This window comes from Macrobrachium nipponense, chromosome 36, assembly GCF_015104395.2.
Source record: "Macrobrachium nipponense isolate FS-2020 chromosome 36, ASM1510439v2, whole genome shotgun sequence".
Lineage (NCBI taxonomy): Eukaryota > Metazoa > Arthropoda > Malacostraca > Decapoda > Palaemonidae > Macrobrachium > Macrobrachium nipponense.
Genome location: NC_087220.1, coordinates 54,185,751 through 54,207,797, shown reverse-complemented (window position 1 = coordinate 54,207,797; position 22,047 = coordinate 54,185,751). Strand labels below are relative to the sequence as shown.

General features: G+C 34.6%; 1 protein-coding gene across 23 annotated transcripts in view; it reads right to left on the bottom strand.

Annotated features, from left to right (window-relative positions):
* Positions 1-22,047, bottom strand: part of LOC135203661 (putative polypeptide N-acetylgalactosaminyltransferase 9) — a 322,597-nt gene that overhangs the window by 35,464 nt on the left and 265,086 nt on the right. For 2 of the 23 annotated variants that reach the window (XM_064233536.1, XM_064233545.1), the window contains exon 6: positions 13,246-13,394. The exons of 18 other annotated variants lie outside the window; for them this stretch is intronic. In XM_064233536.1, coding sequence (XP_064089606.1) covers positions 13,246-13,394 — 149 coding nt within the window. Of the gene's footprint in view, positions 1-3,219; positions 3,369-4,708; positions 4,858-13,245; positions 13,395-16,262; positions 16,409-22,047 lie in introns of all 23 variants that reach the window. 3 more of the 23 variants (XM_064233541.1, XM_064233538.1, XM_064233537.1) reach the window with 3 other exon arrangements.

The following is a 22,047-nucleotide window of genomic DNA, read 5'->3' as shown; positions in this document are numbered from 1 at the left end:
ACATTCAATTTCCAAACGTTCAGAGATACAAACCATTCAGAGATACGTACAAACAAACATTGTGTTCAGAGCGCTCACTTTTGCAACCCAGAAGTTCAAATTTTGTTGTGTCTATTCTATAAAATACAGTACTGTATGTAATGTGTATTGTGCTTTGGGATGAAAAAACATAGTGTACTGTAATTTACAGGCAGTCCCAGGTTACTGGCGGGGAGCGAAAATCACTGACAACCAAAAATCAGCAATTTTTAACGCTTATTGGCCCGATAACTGGTTTGGTGCCACTGTTAGGTATGTATTGGCGCCATTATTATCGGCGCCGATAACCGGAAATCAGCGCATTTCGGCGTTCGACAAGCCCCATTAAACCGGACCACTGATAACCGGGGACTGCCTGTATTGACTTTACAGTATATCGAACTGTACTTGAATAGGCGTGAAGAGTACATTAACCAACTTGCAAACAATTCAACATAAAAACGGCCATCAGAAACGTAACTCATTTGTATGTAGGGTGGTTTCTGTATACCACAAAAATACCACTAGAATAAATTAATACACCCCTAATTTATCATCAATATATAAATGTATTTAGCATACTATCTACTCAAATGAATTACATGTACTATTCATACATTTCATTCAAGTGCATTGTACACAAATACAAAACAAACTCACTGTGTATATTACACACACACATGAGGTAAATAAGATCTTAATTCCATCTTGATTGGAGTCTATAATCAAATTACTACTGTGGTAAGACAAACAGAAAAAAATAAAGAAACCAATACAAGATGATACTACTACTACTGTACCAAACTACATATTAAAAGCAACTACAACACGTGACAGAATAGCGCTACTGCTTACTTAATGTAACATGCAATTTTTGACAAATCCACTGATTACCCCTTGGAAGAAATTGCTATACAAATTATTTACAAAAAGCTTGTTTTTCTTTGTTCACATGGAAGGACAGTTTGTGAGACTTCAAGATTAAGACACTAACCAGTAAAGTTTGTATGTACTATGTAAATTCTTTTTAAAAAAATATTAGCAAAGTCCATCAAGGGTTTAAGAGTAGTACCATCACCTTCGCTACTGACAACCATGATAAAATCTGGAATACTTTTACAATCCATAAATGCCTTACTGTAAGCATCCAATCAAAGCCTCCAACCATCAATGGAGGACCATCAGTTCTCATGTATTGAAAAGTACCATCAATGATGTTATCAATGTTTGGACATACAACAATCGAAGAATCTCGAGCTACACGATCCATCAGTGGCTCAAGCCAACCTAGATAAAGAGTTCTTAAGAATAGTTGATGACACTATCTAGCACACCGTCTGTTTCACATTTAATTACAAGAAACACAAGTTTCTCCTATAAATGGTTAGTACGGCACAGGTTCTCTCTGGAAATTCATGAATCAATGTAAGACCTTAAAGAGTAACTGAACCTATTATTCAAAATGTTTTAAGAATATTGGACAAAATTATCAATCAAAGTCATTGTGTCATGACTGACAGCAGTACTGCAATTTGTGAAATATCTTAATATTCCACTTGAAAACAGTGCAATTATACCTAAAACATGGACACTTGAGATACATGATCGAAAAATTGATTCTGCATCATTTTATTAGGATTCCAGCATCACAAATATTTTTAATGACTAATTCAATTTATCAAACCAGATCTTAGATATTTGTTGAAGGAACTAACTGCTGCCAAGAGAAAAAATAAAGCATTTCCAGCGTCAAAGGTTCTGTGGCAAAGTGACCACTCAACTTAGAGATAGCATAGATGATACAAGTCAAATTGCACATGAATTCTTTGTTGAATTTATGTAGAAATAAGTCTTGTAGTTCCCAAATGGGGAATTTACACCACAGTTATATCATAGGTACCCTAAATATCAACTTTCTTCTTTCATAAAGTCTACTGCATTTGCACTCCCAGATTCCTGTTATTATTGCACAGTCATAATTAACACCACATTTGTGAAATATTACAGCTTTTGTACAATCTAAGTAACATCATACTTTCCTTGAATTTTCGAGATTGATTTAGGAACTTTAACCACAGGAAGAAACTGCTGCAATTATATTCTTACAGGCTCTTACCGAACATGGAGTATATTTATGTTACATAACAGAAGCAGATTTATAGTTTATTAGGTGCTACTGTTACAATAAAAACACACACAAACACCAAACCAGATTGCTGTGAAGGAAAAGTGCACACTTCAGTAAGCAATAATTGATTCAATTCAGGAACCAGTAGCCATGAAACCATTCTCCATTTGTTAAATACCATCTATCAATAAGTCTAAATAACACCTCAGTTCCAGAAAAGAACATTTTAATTTTTTAAACATGCACAAGTTCTGCCTGTTCCTTCACCAAAAAAATTCTTCTATAACGTTAAACTCATAATTAACCTTCCCATATTTATTCAGCTAATCAATAACCCTGAGATTTACATGGTTCAAATACGTACTATCTGTACGTATATGATTAAAAATTGTTTGAAAGGGAGTACAGTAGAATCTACTAATGTGTCCTATAAAACCTATTCTTTCTATAAAAATACAGCACCCTTCATCTGTCAAGCAGTAGACCTCATTTTCTTGTGTGGTTAGTCTCTTTTTTTCTACTCTTCACAAAATATTCTTACTAAATTTTTTGTATCTAAATAATTTTTCTGGATAGAGCTGATGATGTCAGCTGCTTAGGTAGATGAAAGTTAATATGTATACATCTAGAAAAAAAAAAAGATTCCTCATTAGCCACAACTGTGGCTTTCTGATTTTAACAAAATACTGGGGTTGCTTGGTTCGGTAATCATTTCTTTTGTTTTACTGAGTTATTTTAAAATCATCTTACTGAATCTGTCTCTTGACCTTCACAATCTGTAGATCTTTAAGTGCTGTCCTATCACTTTAATTGAGATTAAGCCTTACTAGTGTTATTCTCTCCATCTTTTTCTCCTCCCTTTAAACCTGGGATAAGTAAGGGCCTTACTCTAAGCTGTCTGTCCCATTTGCCTGTGGACTTAAAAATAAAAATCATCGTCTCATTTAGAACTCATTTTTAAGTTTCCAAGCATCACAAAAACCAAAAAACCAACAGCATTTACTGGCACCCATTTACACAGCACACCTGCACTTGATCAACAAGCACTGTACCTTTGAGGGTGTCTGACTTACAATTAGATCCCAACTGAAGCCACCAACATGAACAAAATTTGCGCTTGAGTATGCAAATTGAAAACTGTTGTCGTAAATTGAATCAATGACTGGACAAACAACGGTTGTCCAATTCCTTGCCATCCGATCAAGAAGAGGCTCAAGCCACCCTTTTGATTTAGGTCAAACAAAGGTTATTTCTTTTCAAGGAAAATGAGAGAAAATCTTAAGAAAAATATTAAGGGCGGGGGGTAAGGCAGGAACAGCATTTGTTGGGGGCATTCTGAACTTATTGCCAAGACTATCTAAACCTTAGCTAATCTAACAAATTTACCTATCGTGGAATCTGATCTGGATCTCGTGGTAGTTGGTATGCATATTCCCACTTCGCTTAATTTCGGACAGAGAACTAGAGGCAGTTATAAAATAGCAAGTGTGGTGTGCCAGACTATTTATATTAGGTTGATTATTTCATATGGTCACAAGTAGTCTTGTAATTTGTTAATTTTGGGACAATGCCTGTCAATACATAGGTACAAAACTTAAAATAATGCTAAAACTGAGCAATTTAGTTATTAGTACAAAATTACAAAGCTTTTGGGTTTTATCATGGGCTAGTAGTATTTTGTACGTCACATGAAGACAGGATGTGAAGTTCAGACAAGAGAGCTAAAGTAGTGTAAATGACATATTTTCATAAGATTCTTTTTCAGAACGAAAATTTATGGGCCTCTGATGGACCATACAATGAAAAAACTCTCTTATAACTCTGATGTACATATATTATGGTTGTTAGGATACATTCTAATACTACTTATACATATACTGTATAGGATAAGTATCTGCAAGTATACCAGTACAGGTAATGTAAGCATAAGGATGCAATTGTTTCTTTACATGCAAACTCTTTTGCCATACACAACCCACAAATTATCTAAAAGAAAATGCAGTACTTAAATCATTTCAAAAGATATGTGCAAACAATGATTTATCTATAAATCCACAGGAAAACATAACCTAAATAAGTATAATCACAAAATCTGAATTATAGCTCTCCTAATCTAATTTCATTTATTAATCATATTACATTCTTGTAATTTTGTTCCGCCTTTAATACTGTAATGGGGTTACACTACACATTATCACAAAATATGTCAACTTGCATTATGGAATAAGCAACTTACTTTCAACTTTAAAATTTTCCTAAATTCTGCAAAACTGAGAGGTTTCAAAGCATCACCAAACACCACAACTCCCTTCAAAGCTACTTCAACCACTAACATCAAACCACACACAAAATCTGTTCAACATGTACCGAGCTTGGAGTAAATGCATTTCCAAGAGACAAGGGATATCACAACAGAAATAAAACTGACAGGACTTCAGGTGGGGGAAGGTAGTGAACTAATCTTACCTAACCTAACCTAACCTGGGAGAGGATCCCCATTACGTATATGCATTCCCTGGAAATGCACCAACCCCTGAGCTTGTACATGGGCAAAAGCCTTACAACAAGATGCCATGAGAAGCCACCGACACTGAGAATGCTTCCACTTGAACGAGCATAACGGAAATCTGAGTCGAGAATGATATCAATGTCTGGGCAAACAACTGTTGTCCAGTTTCTTGCTATCCGGTCAAGGAGAGGTTCGAGCCACCCTACCATTCAATGTAGGAGGAAGGCAAATATTATAAAAATGAATACACAGTTTAATCTCAGGTAATACTGACATGGATAGATTGTCCTTCTTTGGAAGGAAGAAAATGCGGGAAAATGGGAAAGATTTCAGTTGCATTTGCTGAGAACATAGGATACCTACCAAATTTCTCTAACCCTAGATCCAAGCCTAGCAAAAGCCTATGATCCCAAGTCCCACTGCTGAGAATAAACCACGTCCAACAGGATGTCAAGACTTCATACATAATTCATCTAACCAGACCAAGCATTCTTCAATATTCTATACTACTTTTTTTATTACCCATAGAACTGCAAACTGTACTAAATGTCCATCAACAAAGACTCACAATAATACGAGATGATCTGTTGTGTTGTAGGTCACATGAGGTTAAAAAATACTTGGTGACTTCTGTGTAGTTTAAGTTAGAATGTAACTGAAAATTCACAGTTTACACACAGATTGTCTACAGGTGAATGTATAAAGTTCTGTTGGCTCAGTATACCAAAAATCCAAAAATAAATAAAAGAAAATACAGTAGTATTTGATGTTGAAGTTGTGAGGGTTGCAAAAAACAATATTTTCCATTTATAAAACAAACCATTCTCATAAACTTTTGTAAAATACATCTTCTAAGGATGGTTGCTTTGTATGGTGTTTTTACGTTGCACAGAACCAGTGGTTATTCAGCAACGGGACCAACAGCTTTATGTGACTTCTGAACCACGTTGAAGGTGAACTTTTATCACCAGAAATACACATCTCTAACCCCCTAAGTAGAATGCCCGAGAATCGAACTCGCGGCCACCGAGGTGGCAGGCCAAGACCATACCGATTACGCCACTGAGGCGCTCTTCTAAGGATGGAAAATTCCTTTTATTTTCTATGAAAAAAATCTGTTAATATGTTAAGAGTTAGTTAATTTAGAACTGAAAAATATGTCATGAGTTTTAGAACTCCTGAAAAAACAGGCTTTGATATAGATGGGAAAAACATATTTTTGGTAATCGCTGGTGAGTCCTCAAAAGCAATAAAGGAATTAATCTGGTCACCATGGAGCTCCTTGAGGATGAGACGGCGACTAAGCTATCAAAAACATACCTCTAGGGTCAATGACTATTTTGATTATTTAGTCCCTGAAGTGCCATCTAAATTTATGCTAAAATACGTTCATGATACTTCTGTCCTTTCAGTTACTATAACATCACCTTAGTAAGTTTATAGATATTTGCCTTTATATTTTTAAATAAAATGAGTCGTAAAAATGTCTTTTTTTTTTTTTTTTTAATTTCACTGTAATGAAAAACTATTTCGGTTTTGTTTTTCTTGAGCCTGCCTAAAACGCCTGAAACCTGAAAATTTTCAAAGCATCACATGTACCAGCAAATTAATCAAAGACTCCCTCATAAAGCAACTACAGCTACAATACTTGCACTAACATTACCGCATGGCCATTTCGGTCAACAAGTTATTAACCCTTAATGGGCCAGTGCCTTATGCCAAGGTCCCACAAGACGCCGCCAACAAAGACAGAAAAAGCATCTCCAAAGTTAAAACGAAAATCTACGTTCAGTATACATAGTACCTATGACTGGATGATGTTTGTCCAGTTTCTTGCTATCTGGCCAACAAGGGGCTCTAGCCATCCTATCAATTCAGATCAAATGACAGTTATGTGGTAGTTTTGGAGAGAGAAAGATATAGACTTGTTAGTGTGGAAAAAACCTTGCTATCAATTCCATAAGAGGTTCTAGCCAGGCTAATTATAATGTACTTATGTTAAACTATTTAGTCATGACATGTCTTGGAAATTCATATTCCTTGCTATTCAGACCAAGACGGGCTCCAGATTATCAATTTAGGTTGAATAGAAGTTTTACTGTACTAAAATGCTAAAAAATTAATTCATGTTATCTGGTTCTATTTATTCTATGATATTCTAAAACTCACAAAAATCCTTGGAACAATGGCACAGATTCCATATTGTTCTTCAAGTAAAGTATGCTCTATGAGAACAATATAAATCTTTATGTTTACTTACATAAACATATAAAACCATCCTTTTCCACAAGTTTGAACTTATATAAATCTGGGTTACTTATTTCACTCTTTATCTAGTGAAATTTATTGTATTATTTTTAAGCTGTCATTGAAATGCATGAGCTAAATAATAAACCTAAAGAGTTTATGGAAACGTGGATATTTATGTCTCTTTGTCTTGGTTATCTAAAAGTAATTTCCACAGGAAATTGTATATTTCTTAAGACCTAAAACTTCTACAGTATTATGGACCACCTAACCTAAAAATTCAGGGTTGTTTTCTCGTGAAAATGCCAAGACATGCATAGCTCCCAAACTTGAGTTTTAACAGACGGAAAAAGTACTAAAAGCTTTAATGTTATAGAGAAGAAGAAAAGAAATTTAATCTAGATTTGATTATCAAGAAGAACTGATCATGAGTTTTGCTAACTACTTTTGAGACTGAAAGGTCTAACCTGAGAGATATATACATGGGTGGTGTTGGCATATACCCTGTACTACTCAATAAGACCTCAAGAGAAAGAATCACAGTAACATCTATACAACAAGTAGAGAGCAGCGACCTTAGGATAGTGTCGAAATTAAAGGATGCTGCAAATATTAGTGACTGTCCAGTTACTTTATGTACGTACCACAAAACTGCAATAAGTAGTCAATGATGTTGCAAAGAAAATGTACCAGTAATTAGTCAGTTTACAAATAACTAAAGGCTGACGATGATTGGAAATGCTAAAGCATACATAAAATTTTATACGGGATGTTAGTATTTTGAAAATTCAGTTTTATAATTCATCCTACCAAACTACGTATATCATTCAGAAGTTTTACGAATATTGTAATACATATAATGAATTGTAATTTCACTGGAGGTTTAACTGTAATATAAAAACACCTATATGTGAAACTTGAGATGAAAATATAATCTTCCATACTCAGTGGGCTTTATTAGAAACGGCAAAATCATTTCACAAGGATACATCTCCCTGACAATCATTTGATACCCTTGTTTATCAGCTAGTTTGTCAGCTAATAAGGAAGGAATTTAGTTGGATTTCAAAACGAATGGAAAATTTGCATACGATACGGTATTACGAAGAAAGTTTCAGTCCAGAACAAAAAACACTGATTTTACATCAAGATATGCTTTTTGTTAATGCAACTCTTTTTGTTGCACATGATGCAACATCACAAAAACTGCCATTATGCAGCAAAGAATAGATCAGAAAATAGCTTTTTTACCCAAAGGGGAAAAATCCTTTTTCAATTTAGTATTTGCTATTTCTATTCTGCTCTCCCTACCTTTTATTTGGATGCAGAAATATCTTCCACGGTGATTAAGAAAGTTATTTTTCCATTTTGAAGAAGGGTTTGGTCAACAGAATGCTCACAATCAAAAGGTCAACAATTATCATGCATGTGCATTTTCCTGTCGACAATGTGATGTTCACAAATGGCCCACCTATGGACAACAGCTGAAGACAATTGACAGATTTCAATACTATTGCCTGAGAAAAATACAGTGACAAAAGTAGAGGCCTTGAATTAGACAAAGTTTTTATTTCATTTAAACCCATGTAAGCAAGACAAGACTGCTGGATAAACCAAAGAAAAGACGGCTAACAAACCCCAAAGAAAATATAGTATGGAGACCTATTGAGAGGCAAGATACCAGGAACCTTCTGACCTTCTGAGACAGAGGGTCAGAGAGGGCTGTGGCATTGAGGACAGGGTATGGTGTGTTATAAAGCATGAATTAAATGCACACCATGAATGGTAATGCTCAATGGAACCAGTTGATTGACTGTTTCATTCACTCCTTTCCAGAAGTCAGAAATATATTTTTCTTAATATTACAGGGAAAAAGAAATTCCAAGAAACCTAAACTGAACCAAACGTCATCTCTTGACAACAGTACTCCCAAACAAGAAACAATTAAAATGATTACATTAAATTGCTTAAATCTTCAAGTCTTGAGTTACAGGAAAAATATACATATATACACTAGTGATCGGCAGGTAGCACAGATTTTAATCTACCAGACAATTTGACCCCTATGTTAATGGAAAGTCACAAACAACTATGAATTTACCCTAAACACATTCCCATAGTGGCAGGGATTTTTGTGTACTGCATGTGTACTGACTGAACAACCAAAATAATTATAATCTCACACTTTAAGCTTCTTGCCCCATTCAGAAATGCAAATGTCCTCTTAAGCAACTAACCAGAAGGCTCTCTAATGACACAAATTCCAAACCAGAACACCAAAACCAGACATCTGGAGGCATTCCCAAATCCCAAGATATGTAGTATTTATTCATGCAAGCATCATAAAAAAATTAATAGCACCTTTCAGCATAACAAAGGAATACAAATACTAACTAAAAATCCACAATAGTCAGCCCTAAATATGGAGTCTTACAATAAGGTCCCACGTGAAGCCCCCAATCTGGGTCATGCCCGAATCTCCATGGTAAAGTGTAAAGTCGTCTGCATTAATACTGTCAATTACAGGGCAAACAGCAGTCGTCCAATTACGACCTATTCTGTCTAGCAGGGGTTCAAGCCATCCTGAGTTTAGCATGAAGGGAAGTAATGGAATACAAATTTTAAAATAGCCATGTCACCTTGAATTTCTTAAGACCCCAAAACACTGAAAAGTTGAAAGTCTTGGCAAGAAAGTTGAAATATGTAAGATTTGTGTCACCAAGGGTCAACATGTCATAAAATAAGGCAGTAAAAACCAAACTAAAAAGAATTATATCACCATGTATCAACATGTCATAAAATAAGGCAGTAAACCCAAACTAAAAAGAATTATATCACCATGTGTCAACATGCCATAAAATAAGGTAGTAAAAACCAAACTAAAAAGAAAAATAAACTTAGAAGAAAAATTAATACAAGACACAGATGAAGAAAGACAACTGAAAAGATCTTTTACATGCCAATAAAATTAAATTCAAGTACCTGTTGTTGTCAAATGCTCCAGGTGATTTACTCATTAGTTCCCCAACATCAATACATTCTAAGTCTATGGGTCACATAAAAAACTGGCAAATATATTGAGTAGCTGCCAAAAAATACTTATACAAAGATAAAGCAAAATCAAGATTTTTAAAGATAGTTTTCACAAGATCAAGAGATACAGAGAAGGACAGAAATTTCAAGAACTCGGCATGAAAACGGTAAATGACTCAAAAAGTGTTCTGTGAACACTATCCAGAAAAATAGATTTTGACTAAGAAAACAGATGTAACAAGGAGGCACTTTGCTGCTGGCAAGGAAACACCTTTTTAAACATGTATCAACATTTTTCAAATGCTAATCTTTCTGTCAAAAATCTGCAGAAATTGAAAAAAAGACGAATATTTCTCCCTACAATCTATCATTTTGCAAGCTATACCATGCACATCCTGACACTTTATTTTGGTGCTAATACTGTTACTACTACATACTATTTCTACTACATACTCTACTTCGATTACTGCTAATACTACTAATACTACTACTACTAGATCTTGACCACTGCTGGGTCTTTCCCATCTCACCCCTTAAAAAGTAGGAAATATATATTAATCAATTCATATATTCGTGCTCTATGAATTCTGCTGTTTGGTTTGACACGAGCAGTAACAAATGGCAGATTTAATAAGAATAAACATTCAGACACAGGCACTAAGAAACCTAGAGCACACAGATCGCACCATCTCATTCAGAGTATGTCTTGTTTAGCTGTCAAGTAATGTCTTTTTCTACCACTACCATTTGTCAAAAAACTGCTGTTCACATCTATTATCACACCTTCAGAAAACAGCTCAAGTCACAGATCTAAAGATGACCCTTGTCCTCTCATCAGCTCTCCGTGATGTAACTTTCCTTAATTAAATAGTATACAGTACATATATTGACCCCCATCCAACTATGATAGTGTTGGAAATCTTTATGGTCTAAAATGTTCTGCACGCTGAAATTCCCTTCTTTGCCTGATGTGACCCTTATGACGTCCTTTTGATAAGTGTTATATTAACCTAATCCTTGAGTTAACATGAGGAGGGAAAATATGAATATGTAACTACAGAATGGTCACAAGGCCACTTAAATAACATAACACACAAGGCACTGAGGGTGAGATGCTCTAAACACCATACTAATAATGAAGTTTCAGAATATCTTCAGTGATTACACTTAAGGGCACTGTATTTTTGAGCGCATCTAGCTCCTGGTAGAATGCTGTTGCTGAAGTCAGTTATTTGTGTGAGGGTTATCTTAATATAAAGGAAACAAGACAAAGAAATGACAAAACAAGTATGTATAGTGTAAATTAGCAATATACAAACACAGGGAGATAGTAAATTCAAGGAAACTAAATGTTACTTATTAAGAGAAAACTGGGGATGTAAATATCTTAACAAATTTTGAATTGCCAAGAAGTTATAATAATCTATGACCACATGTGACCATGTTTTATAAAGTAGAACCTGATTTCAATGTACTGAATGTAGTTCCAGATGGGTTTTTCTATCCTTCCAGCTACTATCTGGTTTTCAAAAACTTTAAAAAATGATTGGATCCAAAATAAATATTGGACCCCCAATAAGCTAACTTGCTAGCATATATATTTCAATGACTTTCCGAGAAGAAATTCTCGGAATACGGGAAAGATAATGAAGGATTATGGGAAGATGAAAAAGAAAGAGAGAAATTAAATAAAATCCAAAAAAAAACAGAAACAAGAAAGATACTACAAGACATCAGCAGATATGAAAATTAGAAAATAAGAGTATACCTCCTTAAATATGTTTAGGAAATGAAAGACCACGGCACGAGTTTATGTCAAAAGATTGACTGTGTAACCAAGAGTCAACAAATGTCAACTACAGTATAAACCTAACCACTATGTTTCCACAATAAACCATCAAACTAAAAGTAACCTTTGGCCAAAGAGTTTCAAGCACAGAAATCCTTAACACTGCACTTTCAAACTAAACTTTGCACAATAAAAATTATGAATATACATAACATGGGATAAAACACAGAAAAACTTAACTATATTGCACCATGATACTAAATAAAGCATACTAAAAATTCTTGTGATAAATAAAGTATGGGTAATGCACAAAAATACTTCAACAAATTACCACACATAAACATAACAATAACTTGGTTTCAGAAATCTTTATAGGTTCACACAAAAAACACAAATTCAGACAAAATTTCCTTGTATAATCCGAAAAATAATATTATTCATAAAATACAAAAACCAACATTAAAATAACATGTTTTTTGTGATTAATAAACATCTATATATAATGAATATTACTTACCTGACAAAAAGTTAAAATTACTATGAAGCTCTACTCTAAATATAAAAGAAACAAAATTATAATCTTCAATTTATACACAACAACAACAACAAAAAAATCAAAGCAAAAAATTCATGACTTGGGTTCAAAAACTTGCTCCTGCTGTCAAAGTTTCACCTGAAAATTTCAAAATATTTTGATTAATGCACACGACAAATATATTTACATGACCATGACACCAGTTACAAGTGCTCAGCAGCTGACATTTTGACAGCAGTATGCCAGGACATGCATCCATCACGCAAAAAGCTGCATTGTTCTTAGAATCTGGTTAGTACTGAAAAATAGTAGTAATCCATCACCATTAGGTTAGTTCTGTTATAGATTATGAAATTAGGTTTTACAGTCTGGTGCCATGAATTTTTCAACGTTGTCAATTTAAAAATCCAGGATAACAAAATTCCCCCGGGCATTTTGTCTATGTCTAGAGACGCGTGTAAATAATTTTTCCAAGTGAAATGCTTTGTCTAAATTGTGCTACTAACAGCTCGTGTGTCAGCAAGATGAAAGATTCATGGCTGTACGAGTTTAATGTAAATTTTCTCCAAGACCAAGTGGCCAGATGGTGAACTCACATGCAAAAGATACTATGTATATATACTGAAGTTCGTTAGTTAAGACAATCACTAATCAGCCATTCCTCCTGCTTTCTTTACAAAGCTCTCAAGTCTCCTGAATGATGGAGAGGACAAGTGGCCGGCAATGAGCCCTTTGGAAGAAAAGCCTTATTAAGTATAATATAGTTCAAGTCATTCACGAAGTTCAGCCAGCTAGTTGTGAGCGAGAGAGAGAGACACGATCAGCTACTCCATCACCTAAGAACGAGATATCCCACTGGAAGGGGGGTGGGGGAGATGACAGATATGCTGGAGAGGGTGTCTTTGAAATGAGTGTTAAGTATAATGTTTTCTTTTTCTCTCTCTCTAGGACGTTAGAGCGTGCACGTTCGGTTCTAGAGGTCACACCTGCAAATTCCAGTCAAAGCCTCCGACGTTGACTCCAGAGGAATCCCTGTAGTGATATTCGTAAGAATCGTCGGAGATGACGTCAATGACAGGACACACGACGATGTGGGGGTCGATGGCTATGCGTTCCAGCAGCGGTTCCAGCCAACCTAAATCAGCAGGAGCATGTCAGCATTCAAAGAAGTATACGGAAGTCGTTCTAAAAACCAAAGGACACTTAGCAATCGAGAGCTTAAAAGGCCTTCTTTAACCTCTTTCTTCCATTTTGACTGAATGTATCAACCCCCTACATTGGTCATAGATGTTTGCGGTCACATAAACCGAACCAAAAGTGCCAAGGACAGTTCTCTACGAACTCCTTCATGAAAATTTGACTTTTTCAGCGTTGTCTGTCAAGAATTAGAACCTCATTCAGCCAATGAATGTTCATAAATAATTAATAACTGAAGATAATAAACTAACACGAACCGACATCATGATGGAAATAATTTTATTTGAAAAGGTATGAGTCGAACAGTCCCTGACAACATTCATAACCCGGTCAGCTGTTATTATTTATATTATTTTTCTTTATTATTGTACATTACATTACCATGACCACGAATCATAGAGAGCGATGACATTTTCCAAACTGAAACGTCTCCATGGACCAGTTAAATCAAAATATCCAGTAGCTTATCGAGTCCAAATTAAACATAATTTTTGTCAGACAGTAATAGCATTTCTTCCGTCGAATCTGTCCAGTACTACAAAGTACTTTTATTTATCAACCCCATGCTATTATTTTAGCAGTTATGGCGATTTAAACGTTCAGCTTTGCAACTTTACCTTTAAGGGATATGTTAAGTAAAAGGAAATAGAGAAATTGTAATGAAAGGCGGAGAAATAGTTTAGGCAAAGAGACAAGAGGAAAATTTATGTGAAAGCAGAAAAAAATCGGCTATAAATACTGCATGTTTAAGGGGAACAGCAGACACTTTCACCCCATAATGACGTATTTTGTTCTTTACTTCAACATACACTTGCGTGGCTTAGAACAAATGGCTATAAAATCTGGAGTAATCAAGTGAAAATAATAATAATAATAATAATAATAATAATAATAATAAATAATAATAATAATAACTAATAATAATTAATTAATAATAATAAATTTTAAAAATAATAATAATAATAATAATAATAATAATCATAATAATAATAATAATAACTAATAATAATAATAATATAACTATTATTATTATTATTATTATTATTATTATTATTATTATTATTATTATTATTATCTTCTCACAATATATATACTCAATGCTTCAATTTCGTATCTTCTGGTCACATTTCTCACTAGCCCTTGAATCGATTCAGTAACTGATTACCAACAAGCTCACGCCCTGGCTATTTAGTACAGAAATATCAAATTTATGAAATAAACCACCAAAGGAAAAATGGATTATGGCATTACAGCAAAATACGTTAACAGCAAATGTGATCGTTCATAAACTTTTTCATTCTGGGCGATTTCCCCTCGCCTAAACCAGGAAAAGTTTGGACAACTCAGAACAACTATATTTTATGAGAGAGAGAGAGAGAGAGAGAGAGAGAGAGAGAGAGAGAGAGAGAGAGAGAGAGAGAGAGAGAGAGAGAGAGAGTGACAGATAGAGAGAGAGCTCGGAACCCAGCACAAGATGTTAGTAACTTGGTGTTTATTGAGGAAGAAATTTAATTATAGTACACAGAATTTTGAATAGAAAATGTAAGTATATATTTTTTATATGGTGAGGGACACTTATAACCAAGCCTAACTCCCCAACAAATAAATAAATAAAAATAAAAACTGCAAGATTACGAACATCATGTCAAAGCGTGGGAACCACAGTCATTATAATGTTTGTGCATTTTCTTACTTGTTAACAGATGATGGCGTCATATGACACTGAGGGATTTGTCCAATGTGATTACTTGTTGCTAGATGGAGTGAACACAGTGTTTCATAATGCAGGAGGTAATTACAACTTGCGAAATAGTATTTATTAATAAGAAGAAATGTTTAGTTCTCTAGCACCAAATCTGCTTAGGGCAATCAGGTTTACAAGTAGTATTAAAATATCACGTTTCTTATAATACAAGTAGGCCTATACGACCATTCGTTTAGGGTGTTCATGAACGTGTGGCAAATGGCAACAATTTTCGAAGATTTTTCATCAACTCCCACAACAGGTAAGCCTCCATTTCTTTAGTATATCATGTTGTTAGCCTGAAGACTAATGCTGCTTTGTAATACCATGTGGAAGACCATATACTGTATTATTCATGAGAGATGATGTAATGCTGTGTTTATGTAAAAATCTGAAATTTGTTGAGGGGAAATTTCTTGTACAGAAATTTTTATAGGATTGAAATTAGAAAAAAAGTTAAATGTTAAACATATGAAGTACAAAGATAGATTTACTTTAAAGTAAAGTAAAATATAAAATGAAGAATCATTCACTTTTTTTAATCTTCGAAGAAATTTGAATAACCTCTTGTATTTGATGAAACCACGAATGTTAATATAATGTTGACATAAGGTCGACATAACGAGCATTCCACAGAACCGGTTTCCTTAATTTGTATCGAAGGATTCTGATTATACAATCAATCTCTGACAGTCTGTAACCAGATGTGGTTGAAATGTCTATTTACAGAAACAAAAAATAATTCTTAATACCAGACACTATATACAAACAATACAACAACAATGATTAATGAACCTTGAAACACACTGTTATTTAAAATGGTTAGAACGTGTTTTAGTTTTTAAAGAGAAGAGGTACAAGAAGAAAAAAAAAATAAAGAAAGAAATTTCCCCTCCACGGAAGAATCTCAGGAGGCAAATCATCTAACTGTGTGGTGTCAAAAGGTGTGAACTTGGACATGAAAAAAAAAAATGCTGGAAGGAGAGAGAAAGAAAAAAGGGGAAGGAAAGGAAAAAGGGTCGTAAAGAAAGGTCGTTGGTGATTCTTAAACCCTGAAGATACCTGAAGATTCCAGGAAAATCCCCCAACACTGAGCATTTCCTCCTGGTAAAAGTATTCCAGTGTGTCGTCGTCTAGAATATCAATGACAGGCGCGGCCACCGTCCAGGGATGAGTTCCGACGGCCTCCAACAGGGGTTCCAGCCAGCCTAACAAAGTGAAGCTTCCACGTACATACAGAGTGACTACATAACTCTCCTGGTTTATATACACATACATATGACCTGGAGGAGAGCTTTCGTAGTACTTTGTAGACGAATGAAGAATTTACCCTATTTGTTCGGTTCTTGTATCGGAGTCGAACATTATAATATAGGTCTACCTAGAGAACACTTACTGAATTACACAGTTCCGAGTCCAAATGTACTAATATCATCCGGAAAGGATGTATGCCGTGAACATGAAACTGATGCTATATTCTTCCTACTGGTTTGGGAGATTTGTCCTGCGCAGCATCTACCGCATTTAACTATTATGTCCTTTATATATATATATATATATATATATATATATATATATATATATATATATATTATATATATATATATATACAGGGTGTCTCAAAAAAATGTCCTCACTCTTAGAATTATGAGAAAACCTTTATTTATGGACATAGAGCGAAATGAAATAGCATCGAATACATGAGACAAATGTGTTTGAAGAATCATGTTTGCGAATGTTCAAATTGATGACCATTATTGTCCAGACAACGCTGATAACGCGCACCAAGGGATTCGCAAACGTCGCGAAACATGTCATTAGGAATATCACGAGTGATACATTTTTTTGAGACACCCTGTATATATATATATATATATATATATATATATATATATATATATATATATATATATATATATATGAAGGTACTTTGCCATACGTCGAAAGGCCTAGCAAGTTAGCAAACACTATGCTGTTTTACTTTTACTTCGCGGCATTTGTCTTTAAACACATGTGTATATATATATTATTAAAGTTTTAAAAGTTATACATACACATTAATAAACAGGATATATATATGTATGTATATATACATATATATGTATTATATATACATATATATATATGTATACATACATATGTATATGTATATATATACATCTATATATATATAGATATATATATTATATATTATACTATATATATAAACATTTTAAAAAACTTAAGTGTAAAAATTGAAAAAAAAAAAAAAACCAAAAAAAAAGTCACTAAATCAAGACGCTTATTGCAAAAGTTCATCACACGCTTCCGTCGTGTTTACATACCAAGAGGTCCATCCACAAACAAGCCATTTTAAGTCACCCCCGCTGATAATCTTCCTCTAATCTTCTTAAGGGTTGGTTGAATGAAGACGTTGTCGATCGTGTCGAAATCCATCCTCCTTTTGAGATGTTCATTACCTGCCTCTGTTTTATTAAGGCCGATTCCATCATTTGACTCTTGTACCGGCAGTTGCTGCTATAAATTACACGTGACAAAATTCCAGTTTATTCTATGGTTATTTGTTCTTTATATGGTTGAAAATAGCCGAGTTCTGTTGTCCATACCTAACTGACCGTTTGTGTTGTATTAATCTCTGGGGAAGGGATTTACCTGTAAATCCGATGTAAGATTGGTCACAGTCCTGGCATGGGATTTCGTATACCCCAGAGTCCTTTGGAGATGTCTTTTGTTGGACGTTAATCAGGGATTTGGCTAAGGTGTTTGGGTAAGTAAATACAAAAGGGTTCGATTTTCCGAGGGGGTTGGTTATTCTCTTAATCGTGTCCAGGTGGGGAATTATTATTTTATTGTTGGGTGTATCTCTGGTCTTGTCTTTAGGGGGTCGGTAGAAAATTACGTTAGCTTTGTGAATTGCTTTCTCCATTATATGGTCAGGATATTTAAAGACGAAAGTTGCTTGCGAATTAGTTCAAATTCTTTTTCCAGGAATTCTGGGGAACAAATTCGTAAGGCTCTTAAGAACAAGTTACTAGCTACACTATTTTGATAGAAATGTCATGATAGCTAAGTAGTGAATGTATGAAAGTGAGAACGTTGGTTTTCTGTATATGGTAAATTTGTATTCTGTCGTATCTCTGATTATTAAAACATCAAGAAAAGGAATTTTGTTGTCTGTTTCCCATTCAACTTTAAATTTGATGCTGGGCACTAATGTGTTTAATTTCGAGAGGAATTCATTGAAATTGCCCCATCTATTATCCCAAAATGTTAGGATATCATCCACGTATCTCATCCACAGCATGTTTTTGGGTTTTATTGCATTTATTACTGTAGTTTCAAAGTATTCCATGTACAGATTGGCTAGAACAGGACTTAAAGGACTACCCATACTGGTACTTGTTCACTAAAGTACCAGTACAGGACGTTCTTCAGTTTTTAAGGGTAAAATTATCCCCCTATTCAGATCATTTCCCATTGGCGCTTGACAAAATAATAAAGCTAGTTGAATTATGTGCATCTAATAACGTATTTTCATTCGGGGAATCATTCTACAAGCAAAAATTCGGGTGTAGTATGGGTAGTCCTTTAAGTCCTGTTCTAGCCAATCTGTACATGGAATACTTTGAAACTACAGTAATAAATGCAATAAAACCCAAAAACATGCTGTGGATGAGATACGTGGATGATATCCTAACATTTGGGATAATAGGTGGGGCAATTTCAATGAATTCCTCTCGAAATTAAACACATTAGTGCCCAGCATCAAATTTAAAGTTGAATGGGAAACAGACAACAAAATTCCTTTTCTTGATGTTTTAATAATCAGAGATACGACAGAATACAAATTTACCATATACAGAAAACCAACGTTCTCACTTTCATACATTCACTACTTAGCTATCATGACATTTCTATCAAAATAGGTGTAGCTAGTAACTTGTTCTTAAAAGCCTTACGAATTTGTTCCCCAGAATTCCTGGAAAAAGAATTTGAACTAATTCGCAAGCAACTTTCGTCTTTAAAATATCCTGACCATATAATTGAGAAAGCAATTCACAAAGCTAACGTAATTTTCTACCGACCCCCTAAAGACAAGACCAGAGATACACCCAACAATAAAATAATTCCCCACCTGGACACGATTAAGAGAATAACCAAACCCCCTCGGAAAATCGAACCCTTTTGTATTTACTTACCCAAACACCTTAGCCAAATCCCTGATTAACGTCCAACAAAAGACATCTCCAAAGGACTCTGGGGTATACGAAACCTCCCAGGTGCCAGGACTGTGACCAATCTTACATCGGATTTACAGGTAAATCCCTTCCCCAGAGATTAATACAACACAAACGGTCAGTTAGGTATGGACAACAGAACTCGGCTATTTTCAACCATATAAATGAACATAACCATAGAATAAACTGGAATTTGTCACGTGTAATTTATAGCAGCAACTGCCGGTACAAGAGTCAAATGATGGAATCGGCCTTAATAAAAGAGGCAGGAGGTAATGAACATCTCAAAAGGAGGATGGATTTCGGACACGATCGACAACGTCTTCATTCAACCAACCCTTAAGAAGATTAGAGGAAGATTATCAGCGGGGTGACTTAAAATGGCTTGTTTGTGGATGGACCTCTTGGTATAAATACCACCTTTTCTGTGAACTTTTCTCATTCATCTACCTGAAGAGGGAGACAGCAGTCTCTGAAATATAGTACTTTTTGTTTTCTCTATTTTGGTGTTTTTATGGGCTCCTTTTATTAGATATATATATATATATATATATATATATATATATATATATATATATATATATATATAATATATATAAACATTTTAAAAACTTGAGTGAAAAATGAAAAAAAAAAAAAAGTCATCGAATCAAGACGTTTTATTACAAAAGTTCATCACACGCTTCCGTCGTGTTTACATAAACCAGAGTCAACTAGACATAACGACGCAGTAATTTGCTTTGTAGGTGAAATCAAGAAGGGTCAGGGGCGTTCAGGAAGTCCTCTCGAGTGGAAGTTGAAGGACACCGCCCTTGCATCCTGTATTCCGATTTCCTGGAAGCAAATTCCCAAGATGTCTGCTAGTATAGCACCAGCCCCGGTTTTTTTTTTTTCGCCATGCTCCTCGGTTAGGTTAGGTTAGATTAGGTTAGTTCGGTTCAAAAAGGCTTCCATAGGATACGTTGGGTGTGGGAATCGTAATGAGATTATTTTCCACGAGATTCTACGGTTAGATGTCGAGATATGGCATCCAGCTGTTTTCAGGGAAAGTTCGATGTTCGGTTACAGCTCGGGAATATGCTTTCCCGGCCTTCTCTGAAATCGTTAGGATTAATGGGCAACCTGATCTCACCTCTACGGAAGAATAAGGTTTTGTGCGATAGAAGGATTTGATGACTGACGTCAAGATGAGGTTTATGATTAACGAATTGAAATTTTTGCCCCTGGGATGTTCACTTTTTGTTGACGAGGAAATGTAAAATAATGCTTTTACATTTCAATTGTTGAGCTACATACGAGAATATACCATTGGACACTGCAATTCTTTTATGCTCATATTTACCACGGAAAAAGACAGCTTAGTACAATGCCTCACTTCATGTTAGATTACGGTCACAATATATAAGGCCAAAAATGTAAGAGAGAGAGAATTTTGAAATGCCTGGAAAACGAATATTATATAAACGAAATAAATTTTTTTCATCAGACGCTGAAAGAGAGAGAGAGAGAGAGAGAGAGAGAGAGAGAGGAGAGAGAGAGAGAGAGAGACGCAACCGTCAAATAGAAACGAATCCGTCCTCTCAAATCATGCCTACGATAAAAAAAAACAAACCCATTATTCACTAACAAACTGCCAAATAAATCACAAAACATGAAAGGCGTAACCTGACGGTAGTAAAATCAATACTGTCTCCTAAATAGTCTCAAATCCCTTTTCATTAAATACATCTGAATTAAAAGAATACAAAATCCTGTCCATTGATTACATAACGGGTTATCAAGCTGGCGACTACAATTATGTAAAGTCCCAATACCATCACAAGTATTTATTGCCCAGAATGGTACTGGGACCTTATGGACACCCTGTATGATTGATGAGAACAAACTACAAAACTCACTGTGTGAAGATGAATATTGATGAATAAGTCTATAGTCTGCTTTCTGGAAGCGAGACAAATAACAGGAGTTTGTAAAGATTCAGAATAAATGATCGTGATTTAGTTGGTAATGGATGAATAGGGCTGTAAATTTGTTATATATATATATATATATATATATATATATATATATATATATATATATATATACATACATACTATATATAATGTGTGTGTATATACACACACCCCTAGTAGAGGGGTATATATATATATATATGTTTTTGTATGTGTTTATATAATAAATATGCACATATATACACATACACAAACACACACACACACACACACACACACACATATATATATATATATATATATATATATATATATATGATGTGTATATACGTACGCATATATAATAAAACTTGAAAACCAACATAATAAATTATAAACTTATACAAGCAAAACAACAAAACTTTAAAAAAACACCGCAAAAAAAAAGGCAAAAACGAAAACCCCCAAAAAACTACAAATAAAATCTCAAGCACTGAGAGCATCATCATCATCTACCGAAATAAGAAGAAGAAAAAATACTCCAATCTGCTTTAATGAAGACCTAATGAATACGCGATACACCTCGGGCCCCCTTTCAGCCAATCACATCACAGGTAAAGGTGACCCTCCCATTGAAGGCGGGTTCTCATTGGCTCTCGTTTCCTCTTCCGACGA